Source organism: Strigops habroptila, chromosome 4 (assembly GCF_004027225.2).
Source record: "Strigops habroptila isolate Jane chromosome 4, bStrHab1.2.pri, whole genome shotgun sequence".
NCBI classification, from domain to species: Eukaryota; Metazoa; Chordata; class Aves; order Psittaciformes; family Psittacidae; genus Strigops; species Strigops habroptila.
This window is the reverse complement of record NC_046358.1, coordinates 69,390,885-69,406,289: the sequence shown is the minus strand read 5'-3', so window position 1 is coordinate 69,406,289 and position 15,405 is coordinate 69,390,885. Positions and strand designations below refer to the sequence as shown.

Genomic DNA, 15,405 nt, shown 5'->3' with positions numbered 1-15,405 from the left:
GTTGATCCTATGATTCTATAAATTCTCTGATTCTATGCAGTGGCAGAGGTGAAAGCTAGCCCTGAGCACTGCTGTGGAGCAGACTAACATGTCTGTTCCCAGTGCTGAAGGCTGCAGATCCTCCTCTTTCTCCCAGCTCCACTCAGTGACATGGGCTGGACAGAAGCCCAGTTCTAGAGTGGAAATACACTTCCACACCACTTTAGATACAGCTCTAAAAAGCAGGTGAACTTTGCTGCTGAATTTTTAAAGAGGCTCTTTAATATTTAAACAATGCTGGTTTTCTAACGGTTGTTGAACACACATGTAAGAGGGCTGGAAAGAATCTTAGTGAGACAACCCAGAAAAGGCTGGGCTGGCTGCATGATGCTGGTTTCTGCTGCACCATGATCTTCTTCCTGCATGGAGCTGAGTCTATCCCAGCACCTCCAAGACAGACCACAGAATTTTCTGCCCTCGCTGACTACACAATTGCCACAAACCTCCTCTGGAGCTTTGTCAGAGGTCAGCTGTTTTCATAGTAAGGTAAATAGGAATAACAATATCACAAACAATCCAAACAAGTTTTTTTCTGCACCAACTCACTTGAATTTCTGTTGTGTTTTTCAAATTTATGCCCACATTGAGGAATAAAAGTTGAGAGGAAGAGACAGTTTGCAGTGAAAAGTCCTTAGTAATGGGGGAAGTGGAGGATGAATGGTATCTCCAGACCAGGCGTCTGGCAGATGTTCTCCTTTTTAACTACAGAGACTGGTGGGAGTTCCTGGGATGAGCTGCTAGAGGGTGAGAACTTCTTTCTGACCAGCTCCCATGAGAAATACTGAGGGCTGAATGCCAACCCTTGAAGCAAGCATCAGTCCTGGGTGGTAGAAGGATAGCAAGAAACTTCACGGCCCTGGGAATTCCAGGGAGTGCTGTCTCTGTGTCAGGGGAAAAGGCAGCCTACTGACACTGGAAAACACCGAAGTGACCTTTTAGTGGCAGGAATCATAGAACAGTTTGGGTTGGAAGGGACCTTAAAGCTCATCCAGTTCCAATCCCCTGCCACGGGCAGGGACACCTTCCACTAGAGCAGGTTGCTCCAAGCCCCTGTGTCCAACCTGGCCTTGAACACTGCCAGGGATGGGGCAGCCACAGCTTCTCTGGGCAACCTGTGCCAGCACCTCAGCACCCTCACAGGGAAGAGCTTCTGCCTAAGAGCTCATCTCAATCTCCCCTCTGGCAGGTTAAAGCCATTCCCCCTTGGCGTGTCCCTGCAGGCCCTTGTCCAAAGCCACTCTCCAGGTTTCTTGTAGCCCTTTTAGGTACTTGAAGATGCTCTAAGGAGAAAATGGGAATTCTAGGGCTGCTGAGCAGAGGAAAGGATAGGATGTTACTCACCAAACTCTCAACCAGCTTTTACAACTAGAACAAAAGGAAAACCACTGCAATTAGATGATTTAGTAGTAATGGACTGGTGTAAGTTTTGTAGGAAGAGGGTGGAAATAGTTTTTTACTTTTTTCTTCTGTTTTCTCTGGGGAAACTTAACAGTAATGGAAGAATAGGAGACAAATACCATTTCTCTGAAAAAAAAAACCCAACCCGAATTTGCATTCTGAATGGGAAAAGGCAGCATTTATTTATAAAGTGAATGCAGATGCTGCAGGCCTTGATAACTGTTGTTTACAGAGCAGTGTCAGGCTGGGCTCCTTGGTCTGAGAGAGCAGAACGCTTCAGGAAACTTTGCTGATCAGAAATAGGACCGCAGCTTCCTGAAATGCCTGCCCAGATAAGGGGATGCTCTACAGCTGGAAGTGATAAGGAGGCAGGAAAAGAAAAAGCCATGGTGAATGGGAGTGTGATGTTTTTCAATAACATCACACAAAGCAGCAGCTGGTTCCTAGGAAGATCTTGAAAGGAGGCTTTGAAGGTGCAAAACATTCCCAGGCTGGGCTCCCAAATCCCTCTCCTCCACCACTTCTTGGAGCCACATGCTCCTCCTGCTCCAGGACCAGGCGGCTGCTCAGCAGCTGTATCTTCCATCCCAAAGAGGCTGCAGCATGGGCACCTCTTCCTCCAGCAGAGCCAGGTCCTCAGGGACCCTCACCAGATGGTGACAACAATCATCTCCTACAGCCTCGTGGTTTAAACAAACGGGGTCCACCCTCAGCACATGATCTGAAGCACAGGGCAAGTGCAATCCCCTCAAGGTTCATGAAACAACATACGGATTTTCAAAGGTAGTGGGAAAACAAAAGGCTAAGAGGTGAGAATGCATCTCAGTGCCCTCCTCATTGCCACTGAGCTGGATGGTCGCCTTTTACCTTCTCAGGAGAATCCAGTTATGGGAACATTTAATAGAATTATAGAATCATGGAATGGTTTGGGCTGGAAGGGACCTTAAAGCTCATCCAGTTCCAACCCGCTGCCATGGGCAGGGCACCTTCCACTAGAGCAGGTTGCTCCAAGCCCCTGTGTCCAACCTGGCCTTGAACACTGCCAGGGATGGGTCAGCCACAGCTTCTCTGGGCAACCTGTGCCAGCGCCTCAGCACCCTCACAGGGAAGAACTTCTGCCTAAGAGCTCATCTCAGTCTCCCCTCTGTCAGGTTAAAGCCATTCCTCTTTGGTGTGTCCCTACAGGCCCTTGTCCAAAGCTCCTCTCCAGCTTTCTTGTAGCCCCTTCAGGCACTGGGAGCTGCTCTAAGGTCTCCCCTTAAGGAGCCTTCTCTTCTCCAGGCTGAACCAGCCCAGCAGAAAGTGCGAGTTTGTAGCTGTGTAACGAATCAAACCTCGGTGCAACGCAGTAACAGTTCAAGGACGGGGTGAGCTGACACCTCAGCTCATGAAGCCCTAACCCTACCATGATGTGCGGGGCCGGGCGCGGTTTGGGGGCTGCGGCTCTGCCCCCTCTACCCCAGACCCCGACGGGGTTCCCGCTCCTCCAGGGCCGGTGCCGGACTGGGAAGCTCCTGCGGTGCAACCCCCGCCGGCCCCACCAGGCGAGGTCCGGCTGCGCCTCAGCCCCGCGCCGCGACATGGCGGCGGACGGGCACGTGCGCGGGAGCAGGGCCGCCCTCCCTCACCTCCCCCACCCCCCCCGCAGCACAATGGACAGCGCTCTGCGGCGCCGCGCGGGGCGGGGCGGGGCGGGGCGGGGCCGGCGGCGGGGCGGGGCCGGCGCGCGCGGCGGTTGAAGCGGCGCGTGGAGCCAGGAGGAGCGGCGCAGCGCGGGCGGGGATCGCGACCGGCACCGGAGCCGCCGCGCGCGGGATGGGCGCGGCTGTGCTCGCGGTGAGGGGGCGGGGCTCCCCTTCTCCGGGGGGCTTTCGGGGCGGCTCTGTGAGGGAGTGGGCGGGGGGGCTGAGGGGCGGCCGCTGTCCCTCACGCCGTGCCCGGTGTGGCGGAGCCGGGGGGCGCGGGGCGGGTGCCAGTGTTGAGGTGCCAGGAGCCGTGTCCGTGCGGCTGTGGGTACCTGAGAGGGACCTTCAAGCCCTAATCCTGCGGGGATTAGGGAGGGAGCGGGTGACCCCGCTCCCCGTGGCGGGCCGGGGCTGGCCGAGGGTCGCTTCGGGTTTGTTTCACACCAGAAGTGGGTTTCGGGTTCGCTGGTTTGTGCTGGCGGCGGGGAGGGAGCAGCGAGCGGGACCCAGCTCCTGCCGCCCCGGAGCCTCAGCCCTGCGGCCGTGCCGGGCTCGGGAGCGGCGCTTCCGGCCCCAGCCCACCCTCTGTGCGCATGCAAGTTCAAAAAGACACCCAAAACCTGCCCTGGGGTGTTTGCGAACTCAAAGACTGGCGCTGGTGAACTGCTTCCAAAGGTACTGATGGATTTGGGTCAGCTCCTCTATAAAACCCCGGTGGCTGGAGGGCAGGGTTAAGCCATGTGCTGTTCCTGGGTCACTTGGCTTAACTCCTCCAAGTAGTGGATTTGGTTTGTGGTGGTGGGATGGGGTTGTGGCGGTGGCACCGCTGAGCTGATGGGGTTCATGTGTGTAAAGAAACTTCACCGAGGATGAGCTGAGATGGTTTTGTGATGGGGCTTTGCTGCACTAACTGACTTGCTGACTGGAGCTGCCCTTGGTTTACGTGTTAAGCTGAAGTGTGGCTCCGTTCCTAAATTGAACCTGAGTATTGAGCTGTTGACAATAGCATTGATAGATAAAGTGGCATAGTAGGAGTTCTGATGGAGTAGAGGGTGAGGAACAAGGGGCTTTCCTTCAGGAAAGCTTGTGTACTGCTGCAGGTTGGCAAATACCAGTAATTTTGTATGTGGCTGTGCATAATAGGTCAGTTGGTGGTTCTTTGGTGAGAAAATTGACTTATGAAGGTGTGGAAGCATTAGGCATGGAACTTGATTTGATACATAGATGGAAGCAGCTGCTAGCTTCACAAGGCTTTGAGAGCAGAATGCTGTACACTGTTCCTTTTTCTTCTTCCCCTCTTGGTCAGAGGCTGTTCCTCATTGTGTTGTAAAGAATGTGTGAATGCTGTTGTTTGAGTGTTTGTGTTCTTGTCCTTGGATTATAATCCACAAGAGACCCCCAGGCTTCTCTGCAAGGTGTACAGAGCAGTGGCCAGGCTCCGCAACCATGTGCTGGCCTGCAGCCCTCTGTGCTGCTTCACCCCCGCACCACAGCGGTTTCTCAGTGGTAAGATGAAGTCCTGCTTGAGGAAAGTGTCTGCTTCTGAAAGGTAGTAAAGGCTTATTCTGGCACCGTTCTGCTTTGAGGCTTCCTTATGTCAAGCTGTGAAAGACTTGTTCTCAAGTTCTTATGTGAAAGAGCTCTAATGAATATTCTACAGCTTGGTACCTTCTTATCATTCAATGGTTTGGGTTGAAGGGATCTTTAAGCTCATCCAGTTCCAACCCACCTTCCACTAGACCAGATTGCTCCAAGCCCCGTCCAACCTGGCCTTGAAGCGAGGGATGGGAAAGTGTTGTTGTTATGTGTGTAAAGCATCAGCTACTGCGTTCACATCTGCAGAGTGAAAGTCATCTCAGCAGAGGAAGTGTCACACACCTTTCTCTCCACTTTACCCTAAAAGCCCTGCAGGGTCCCCCTTTTTCTAACTGGAAATACCAACTTAGCTGGGTGCTGCAGCTGCCTTTCACATGCTGTAATAGTAGTTGAGGAAGTCTGGAATTCTGCTATTTTCAGCAGTTTTTTGTCAACAACAACTCAAGAAAACTGCTCAGTTCTCTTCCAGCTCAAATGAAGCCACCACAGGTGGGAGAAGTTAATAAAGTCACTTGCTGCCCAGTTTCACCATTCAACAGGCAGCTCTAATGTGGGAAGAGCTGTGTGAGTTTGTATTAGCCTGGATGAGAAGCAGAGATTGGGGGCTTTGGTTTGGGGCCTTATGTATATTTGATATATAAACTCAATTTCTGATTTCCAACCATCTGAATGGTCTATATTCCATCAAATAAACCTCTCCTACAAATAGCAGTATAAAAGTTAAGCATATGGAAAATCCCTCAGGTACATAGTTGATGATTCTAAATAAAATAGAAACAGAGTTGATATCCTTGCCTCTCTTCCCTTTGCTGTGTGTGTAGTAATGTGTATTCCTCATGGGAATCTGTGCAGTCTCCAAGCTCAGCTGATCTGTAGCGATAGCTTTGTGTGCATGCCACTTCTGGTTAAGAGTTTGCCATTTCTCTGAACTAGTCCCCAGGTTACTGCAGGGAAATGCATGTGCCATCAGGGCTTTGTATCCTTCCATGTCATGCCCCCTTCCCTGCCCTCCTCCCCTGGTACAGTGCCAGCTGGTGTAGCTTAAGCTTATAATTGACTCCCTGCCTTGTAGGGTTTGGCTCATGTGTGAGTTGCTGCATGGGTTGTGGTGAAGGGGACACACAGGCTCTGCAGGGAGCTGCAGCCTATTGGGTCTCCATGCTGCTGGCACTGCTGTCAGTGTGGCATGGGATGGCTCGTGCAATGTGGTTGCTGCTGCTGCTCTCTGTTCAGGTGTGCAATAGGTGAAACACATTTAATATCTAATTGGGATGGTTAAAGTCATTGTTGGATATGTTGCTTCAGAGCATTGGCAGCTCCAGCTTCTGAATTGTTACCAACTGCACTGGGCTTGGCTTGCTGAAATGATGCTCTTCTCTCGTGCTACCCTGTGTATGGCTACAGGTCTGTCTCTGGCTGCGGGTTGGGGTTTCCAAGTGATCAGGCTGTAGTTTAGTGAGTCCCTGCTCTTCAGCTGAGCTGTAGCTCCCAATATGTGCTTTTAGCCCAATGCAAATGCAAAGTAAGCAGGTAGTCTGGGCCACTGTGGAGGCTGGAGTGGTATGATGGGTGTTGATAGGAGCAGGCATATTCTGTAGTTGTGTAGTTTCTTTCTGGCTTTCTTTATAAGGTGATCGAAATTATTGGTTTATAACTTGAGTGAAATACACGAGAACTTTAAAAACATGTCTGTCTTTTTGGTATTAAAGCCCTGTGAGGATTAAAGCATCTTCAGCTAATATGGCCCAGTTGCCTCATGGTAACAGCTGAAAATCTTGTGTCATTATCACAGAATCCCAGATGGGTTTGGGTTGGAAGTGACCTTAAAGCTCATCCAGTTCTAAAGCCCTTCAACAGGCAGGGACACCTTCCATTAGACCAGGCTGCTCCAAGCCCTGTCTGACCTGGTCTTGAACACTGCCAGGGATGGGGCAACCAGTTCTAACTATCAGTGCTAATCACCATCTGTATCTGTGAGCACCTTTCACTGCCTTTCTGATCTAGTTTTTTTTTTTTCTTTTTTTTTTTTTCCCCCAATTTTTTTCCCAGGAATTCTAGCTGGAGTCCCTCTTACTTTGAGAAGCAGAATGACTGTCTCGCAGCCTTGTTCTGAGGAAAGGGCATAGAAGCTCTGCCACTGCTCTTTGCCTAAGGTATGCAAGGTTTCTAGGGCAGGAGCGAGTGGTAACTCTCTGGTAAGCTGTCTGTCTTCCACAGCTTCCCATGGATATAATAGTCACTGCTGCTTTTTTCTCAAACTTCCCCCCGCTAAAGGAGTACAGGGCAATAAACCTGTGACAATCAGGTTTTGCAGCTGCTGGGGAGCAACAGATCTATTCAAGCAGCATGGATAAGGCTGTTGAACTATAGCTTGTGCCATCCAGTTCTGTTGTTGGTGACTTCATTTATGGACTGTAGGTGATTTCTAGACTGGTCTGTCCTGAGATGACCTCCTGTGGAGGTCCCTGACCCTCTCCTACAGAGGTGCAGGAATTCCTGGTTTAGCAGGTGAGGTCAGAACAGGGAGCAAGTTCACAGCTAAATACGTTTGAGGCTTCTCTTGCTATATTTGCACTTCCTCAGAAGGTTCCTGCACAGCCAAGGCATGGCTCTTGCATCATCATATTACAGCGTTGCGTTACAAGGTGCCCCGTGCCTCTTGGCTCGGGTATCTGATACGTGATAGCAGCCTGGGCTTCCTGGGTGTTTGCTCGTCCTTGTCTGCCCACTTCAGTGGGAGCTGGATGCTCTGCTGATGCATTCTCTCTGCATTTGCTTGTTCTGTGTGGACTGGGTTTTAGCACCAGTAAAACTGCTAGAGATCCAGCAAGTCCTGACCGCTGCTGCTTGGGTAACGTGATCCTCTGCAGAGTAACTGTCCGATTGCAAGACCCTTCTTCTACAAATATTCCCTGTTCCCAGGTACTCCAGCTTTCTGAAGTCTCTTTCCCCTCTTCCGGGCTTAGATTTTACTGTATAATGGCATTTTGTAGCAGTCTTTCTGAGGGAGACTCTATTGCTGTTTGCCTTTGAATTCATGTTTCGCCTCCATTTTTGGGCTTAAAGTATCAGGCATAAGTTGACTTAATGCTCTGACTGTTGAGTTCACTGCGTCATGTTGCCGAGGGCTGTGTCTGCTTAGCAGTGGAATTTGAGTGGGGTGGAATCAGCATCATGTCTCAAACAAGCCGTCCAGTCTTTTGTGTTTCTGATGTTCATAGATGGTATTAATAGAAGCAATATAATGGAACCTAAAGGAATTGCATAAAGCAGCCTAATAATGTCTTTTAAATGGTCTGTGTACTTCACTGAGATGCTGGTTATTGATGCATGTTTGAGGGTTAAAGCTCCAGCAAGAGAGTCTGAGGGAGGAATCCTGATGAGCACAGTGAGAGGAGGCTTGGAGAAATGAAATTGTTTCCATTGCATGCAGTTATTGCCTTGGTTCAGCTGGAAGCAGTGGGCATCCAGTCAGTGGGATGTGATTGCTAGCTTAGCATCAGGCATGTTCTTTAGGCATGCTGCTTCCTTTTAGTGGGTTAAAACAGCTGAATGCTACTTTGTGCACCACAGCATTTAAAACACCAAGTTATAGGAAGCCGTGGAAGCTTTCAACAAGGGGGATTTTGCATAGTGATTGCAAATTCAATGCAGAAAAGGGGAATAGGGGGAAGAATTGCCATTTAAGCCTTGCAAGGCTTCTAGGACAGGCTCCTTCTCCAGAGTACAATTGATTCTGGCTTTACATCTGTTTTGTGTTTTAATTATTGTGAGTTTTGTTGGAGCTCCAAGTTGAATTTACTGTGGTGGTGTTAGAAAGCAGCAAAGGATGCTACCGTGTGCTGGATTGGGACTGCAGAGACCTGCCTTTTGTTCTGTGCCTGCCACTGACTTGCTAAGCAAGATACCCTACCTATTATGCCTCCTCCTCTCTAACTGTGAGAAAGAGTTGAGGTTTCTAGTAAGGTGTGTGTGTGAGAATTGCTGGGATGTATTGCAGTGGTTGGTGTAAGGGTTCTAAAATTTTCCAACTTCTTTCTGTTACAGGTGTGTAGTAAAAATGGTGCAGAAATACCAGTCCCCAGTTCGAGTCTACAAATATCCTTTCGAGCTCGTCATGGCAGTAAGTAACACTCGGCACTTCTACTTCTCCAGCTGCTAAGGGCTGTGACCTCAGGCCAGTGGGAGGTGGGGGACTGCAGCTTCGGCTAATGTGTGTTTGTGGCAACCTTATGGGTACATTGCAGGAGTAGAGGTTCAGCTCTCATTACCTTTTTGTCCTTTCTTCTATTTTCCTTGAAAAATAAGAATCGATATCTCAGTATTGTAAGAGACATGGGGGGGGAAGCCCGCCAAGACAACAAACCCAAATCTGCTGTAATCACTCCTTCACAAGGAAGGAAAAAATTGTGACTTTCATGTAGGCAGAGTCAGTTTGTGTCCAGATACTGTCTTTGCCTTATCACCAGATGCCATTCAGTTTAGAATCTCTCTAGATATGGTCCAAATCGGTATTGTAGGATGTGTGTATCTAGAGCTTGATTCTAAATTGTACTGAGCTTTTTGGTTAAAAGCTAGAAATCATTGGAAAAATTCTTTCCTGTTCACTCTGTGTTTGAAATGTTGGGAGAGATCTCTCCAAATTTTCTGATTTCTATAAGGGGCTGTAATTGAAGTTCTGCTGGTGATGCAGAACGCTAATGTGACCATGGCAGTGTCCTTAGAGTTTAAAGACATTTCTAATATTCTGGACTTTGCTGCTGCTCCTCAAGGTGTGAGTCAAATATCCTTCTGAAAGGCTTGCTGCTTGCATTTCAAGGGCAGCACTGAGCATTTGGGTATTTATCTAAGTATTTATGTGCTTACAGACTCTTGCAAGGCTTTGTTTTGTAATCTGTTGGGCATTTCAGTCTACTGTAGACTGAAATGGCACATATACTTAGTATGTGCCACTTTGCTGCTTTCTCCGTCTTCTCCCCTGCTGAACAAGGACATCAGTTTTCTTTAGTTCATTAGGGATCAAGAGTGAAGATGGAAAGCTATAGCCATTTTGGGTAGCTGACATTCCCATAAATGGGAGAGCCTGACTTAATACAAGGCATTCCTCTTGACAATCTTGCCTCTTCTAGATTAAAGTGCCATAAGATCTCTTTTACCCCAGGTGGCCTACTTCTATTTCAATAGTTAAAACTGGGGGAGAGATTCTTTTGGTCTCAAGTGTGAATGATGGACCCCAAAGGTAGCAGTTCCTCAGCTCAGAGTGGTTGCCATTCACTTTGATGGTCTCTGATCATCCAAATAAACACTTCTTTTGACAGTTGGGCTCCCTCCCAAATCCCCCCTCTCCTTATTTTTCCAGTCTTGCCCACATTTGCAATGTCTGTTAACAGCTGAGCCAGTAACATGCTGTAAAAGTGCCCTAGCCAGTCTGGGGCTGATGTTTGTGATAGTGAGACTTTCCTGGCCATGTGCTTTCTACTCTCAGTGCATCCTGAATTAGATTTAGAGCAGTATCTTCATAACAAGTTCTGGTGTAGTCTTTGCTCTGTGCATACCTCTCTACATTCCTGTCGTCTGTATTAGCAGGATAAACCTAACACCAGATGCCTGTCAATAGACGGGCTGCTAATATAGGAAGACTGTCTCTAGACAAATCCTCTGTAAGCTTGTTAGCAGAAAGCCTAAAGGCCACAGTTTGATGCGTTTAGTTTTCAAGTGGTTTAGTTTATTTGCTTTCAGTTTTTCAACATAACAGGACTTAAATACCCTGGGTTTTCAGGATGGGGATTGTAAACGTCATCCTCTTGTTCAGCAAACTCAAATTCCCATTACCTTAGCAAAGATATTAGTCCTCTTTCATACGAAGATCAAGTTACTTGTCCAGGGTCATTCAAAGGACTGTGGTGGAGTAGGGAGCTGAATATAGACCCCTTAGTCCCACTCTAATGTCCTGTGAAAATCATGTGTTCACAGCAGGATCTGCTTTCTTACCAAGACTGGCATTACAAAGCAGTGTTTGAATCTAGTGGCAGGGCATGCAGGTTGAGTTGGATGCAGCTTTGTTATAGTGTTTGATGTGTTCAGATGGCTCTTCTATGTGTGTGGAGGCAGTGCAGGCTTCAGAGAGCTGTCAGGTGCTTGCTGTCAGCTGCTGGAAGTTCTGCAGGGAGAGTGGGTGTGCAGTGAAGCTGTTTTGCTCCTCAGCGCATGGCATTGCTGTTAATCTGCTTCGACATAAATCTGACAGCAGCTTCCTCGGCACTGGCAACCTGCTATTCAGCTGCTTTTGTCTTTTTCCCCTCAAATGCTTTGTGTGAACCTTTTGGAGTGCTGAGGGCTCATACTGTGGTTAATGGTAGGAAAGCAGAGGTCGTATGGGCAGCCTCAGGACGCCTTATTTTACGTGTCCCTGTGCACCCTGCAGCCTGATACACTTGGGCTTGATTCCTCATCTGTATATCAGGAAGGGTTATACTTCCTGTGATCTGTTCAGGCTATGTCACGAGGGAAGTAGTGTTTGTTAGGAAAAGTATTTTTTCCCCCAGAACCTTGGATATTTGGACCCCACTATAGAAAATAGTGTGTGCTTCGTTCAGATAGGAGGCCTGAGAAATAGGGTTGTCATAGCCAAATGAGGCTACAGCTTCCTTGCTTCCTGGCCTTGTTCAGACATACATGGGAACATGCCTTTTATTGAACCCTGCCTTCAGGAACGCAATTTATCTTCCTTAGTCTTGTACAGGGTGCATATGTGTGCAGCTCATCCTCTAGATACAGATGAGCTGGTGCTCTTACTGTTAATACCTTTGTTATTGTGTATCTCTGGGTAATTGTTTATGGATTTACACTAACTAATGCTTGTGCAGCTTGTGTTCTGGCATTCACATGCAGTAGATTTGACATATCTTCCAAGTCCTTGGAAGGAGGATCACATTCCCCCTTCTTGCTCTCTTTGCCAGTCCTGTGCATCTGAGGAGCTGAAAAGGAATCTGCTTATCAAGTCTTTTCTGGTCATTCAGGAGCTTTGAATTTTTTCTTGTTAGAAAAGTCCTCCCTTCTAAAAAGGCTTAAACAAAGGATGATCTTTCCATGTCTATTCTAATTCACAGTACTCATATTCACCTGCTTTGTTCCTAACCTGCACTTGCTTTAAAGGATCAAAGATGTCATGCTCTTCAAATTATAACCAGTGCCTGACAGTTTTATCCCTTAAAGAGAACCTTGGTGTTTGTTATCTTGTCATATTTTTCCTTTCCATTTTCTGTCTTCTATTTTGCATCTCCTTTTAAATGGAGCTGCCCCTTCAAATGGCTTTTCTGTGCTTCTCTGGGCCTGATCTTGTCTTCGAATAGATCAGCGGGTTTGAAATTGCAGATGTCTCCTGATTTTATTTTACACCCAAGAAAATCCCTAAGTCTAAACACACCCTTTGGTTTCTTTGTGTAGTAGTTGTAGTTTTAAAGCTAAAAGGTTTTTTTTACTAAAATGTTATAAGGAGGGAAAAATCCAGAAGGTAATTCTGCCATAGCTCATGAGTGGTGCCTTACTCTGATGTAACCTGTTGTGAGCCTCCTCTGTACGGAGATGAGAATTTGATTTGGGTAAGCGAGTCCAAAATGCATAGCTGTACAGGAAACAGAGCTGAGACCACATATTTAACATCATTGTTTGCCAATGAATTATTAGGTTAGATAGTTTTAGCTTTGAAAGCAGTAGGGAGTTTTGTTCCCATTAATTGTAGTAGTGCATTGAGCCCTTTGCACTTGCAAGTGACACCTGCCATTTTCACATGCTTTATAGTATACACTGAGTGTGCTTTGGATGGTTCCTAAAGCTACAGATCTGAAATAACATCCCCCAGGGACTCTTCCATACTTGATATATAGTTTGAGTTGCTGCAATTGTGGTGTAGATGAGAAGCTTCATGACGGCACTAGTGTCAGTTTTTTGGTCATCTTGCTACATTGACAATGCATCTCATGTTCAGCTCTTATCGCTGCTAATAACAATTGATGGTTTCCACTGCAAGCCAAGGGTCTTCCTGCGCAGCCTGGCGCTGAGGGAATGGTAAAGGATGCAGAGCCTGAAAAGGGGAATGATCTGCTTGCAGGTTTTGCACCTTGAACCAAATCAAACCTTTATGACATTACTATCTGAGATTATATATTTTCTATGAAATGAAAGCTCTGCAGAGCACAACACTAGTAGGTTAAAGGCTGGGTTTAGTTAAAAGTATAAGAAGCAATATGTATATGTGAATATATATATATGTAACTTGACATTTAAGCTTACTGCATACAGGATATCAGCTTTATGTTTGCAGCCTTTGAGAGATTTACTACTGTTACCTAAAAATATGTCGTGGTTTTGGAAAGACAGACCAAAGCTCTGGCATTTGGTAGTTTGCAGCAGCATCAGCTCTCACTGTGTGTACCAGTTGTACGCCATGCTTCAAACCAAACTGCTCTTGAGCCCTGCGTGTGCACGATGCGAGTCAGTGCTGCTTTCTGCTTGACTTCATTTCTTGGTGCTGCCCATGGCGTGTGTTCACACATATATGAGCAGTTCAGAGCCCCACAACACATGGATACACATGAAAACACACACATGGATAGCAGTGGTGTGTGCTTCTCACTGCAACAATTGAGCGGTACCCTTCAGTCTAGGGTACTTCTGCTGTGCGCAACATCCTTTTGGGAAGGGGGGTGGCTGTTCAGTGGGTGCATGTGTGGTACATGAGCATTTCTTATCTCGAGCATTGTTCAAAGCCTCTAATAGATCTGTTGGGTGGGCAGTTCATGATTCTTGCCTATGTCTGCAAGTGAAAGCTTGGCCATCTGAGGTCCTTCCAAACAGCAATGTGATTCTCTTCTGGTTTTAGTGGCAGTTCTTTGCATGTAGTTGATCTGAAGTGCTCTGTTTTTCAGGTAAGATAAAGTAGGAAATTAATGGTGTATACATCTCTTTCTCCTCAGTGTGGTTTGAGTAGGGGGGTACTAACAAGCTGAGTGGCAAATTTAATTCAGGCTCCAAATGTTGTAGGTTTATTTAGAGTCAGAAATGGAGTAAGCAGCAGAAAATATTCCTCCTTCACTGTATTTGCTCTCTGATCCTGTAACACAGGGTTGTAGCCCATCAAAAGCAAACATCCGTGGTCCCTGTGTGAGATATCTTTCTCATGCCTGACCCTGTTGAAGAAGTCTGGATGACTGACTGAATTTGTCAGGGGTCCTGGCTCTTGCCCCTGAATAATCCCCCAGCAGATCAGTCTTGGCTACACTGGCTATTTGCACACTGGCAAAGCTGCTTTGCAGCCACTGAAGCTTTGCTCCTTCCCAGCAGTTGAGGTTCTGGCTCACAGTTACATGCACAAGTCAAACATCCTGTACAACTAAAATCAAAGCACATCACTCCTTGCACAGTCATCCCAATGTTCTTTTGTGCCAGTGGTGTTGGAGGCTTGTATGTGCAATCTGATTGAAAGCAGCTCTGTGCTATTTTAGCTGTCAGGTTTAGCTGCAGGAGAAGAAACTCTGAACAATGAAGTTCAGGTCCTGACAGCTACAATTGCTTTCCATACATCTTTTCAAAATTATTTGTGCCTTTTCAGCATCCACATGCATTGTGTTAAAGATGTTAGATCTTTGAGTAGCTTCAGTTAATGACTTCTTCCTGTTGCATTTAGCACCTTGAGTGTATAAAGAGACTGCTTAAATCCTGCTATATTGTGTATGCTCTGCTCCCTAATGCTGTGGTGTCTTTAAGGGTTCAATATTTCCCTGGCTGATGTGGTGATGCCTTTGCTGCGGAACATCTGAGCCCTCTTTTGCTGGGTAAGCACCACAGTGTGGCCCAAACAGCTTGCAGTATATGTTTGTTCATAGTCACTGCTTTCAAGTGTGAACTCTGGAAGCAGAAGAGTACTTGCTGCAGAGAGAGCAGAGTGGTTTCTGGCAGCTGGAATCACTCTGAAGCAGCAGCGATGGTGCAGCTGATCAGAGGGCTTTGCAGAGGAGCCAAAGAAATTGGAGTGGAGCTCTAAATGCAGCATCTGCAGGAGTGCCAAAGACATTCCTGCAGTGGCCTGCTACCCACTGTGTCCTTGGATAGCTGCAGATAGCACAGGGTAGAGCTTTGCAGTGTGTAGCCTGTATGCCCAGAGCTCAAAAGCTCCTTTGGAGCTGCTGGGATGTAGATAATGACGCACAGTTTTCGGATACGGTCTGAAATAGTATTTCTGGTGGGCAGTACCCTGGAAATTGAGAAAGAATAAATGTGCAAGGGGGAAATGTTTTAAAATAGTTATTCTTTGGTGTTCAATCCATGTCACACGCATAATCTGAGCAGTAGTTAGGAAATGGATACTCCCCTACAAAACAAAATCTGCTCTGTCTGGCAGGATTGTTAAGTCTATGGCACTTGCCTCTTGACTGCAGACAAATCATCCCCAGATGTGGATGGTCTGTCTGCAGGCATGGTCTGTGCCAGGTATCTTAAAGAAGGCAGCTTCCCTTGTGTCTTTTTTTTCCATATTTTGAAGGTAAGTTTGTGACTGTCAGAAGCTATTGGGTTAACATTCTATGCACTTACCGAGGATCTAGTGTTGACTCAAGCCATGATGTTTCAGTGTAATTTGATGGTTTAAAACTGTGCTGTCAAGACACACTATAAATATCCCATCATCTTA

The 15,405-nt window shown here is 47.1% G+C and overlaps 1 protein-coding gene across 3 annotated transcripts in view; it reads left to right on the top strand.

The window, feature by feature from the left end:
* The first annotated feature begins 3,147 nt into the window (after positions 1 to 3,147).
* SEC14L5 (SEC14 like lipid binding 5) overlaps positions 3,148 to 15,405 on the top strand; it is a 40,917-nt gene continuing 28,659 nt past the window's right edge. Inside the window, exons 1-3 of one of the 3 annotated variants that reach the window (XM_030481294.1) lie at positions 3,717 to 3,797; positions 6,768 to 6,871; positions 8,766 to 8,841. In XM_030481294.1, coding sequence (XP_030337154.1) covers positions 8,779 to 8,841 — 63 coding nt within the window. In that variant the 5' untranslated portion in view covers positions 3,717 to 3,797; positions 6,768 to 6,871; positions 8,766 to 8,778. Of the gene's footprint in view, positions 3,274 to 3,716; positions 3,798 to 6,767; positions 6,872 to 8,765; positions 8,842 to 15,405 lie in introns of those variants that run through there. The other 2 variants (XM_030481292.1, XM_030481293.1) reach the window with 2 other exon arrangements.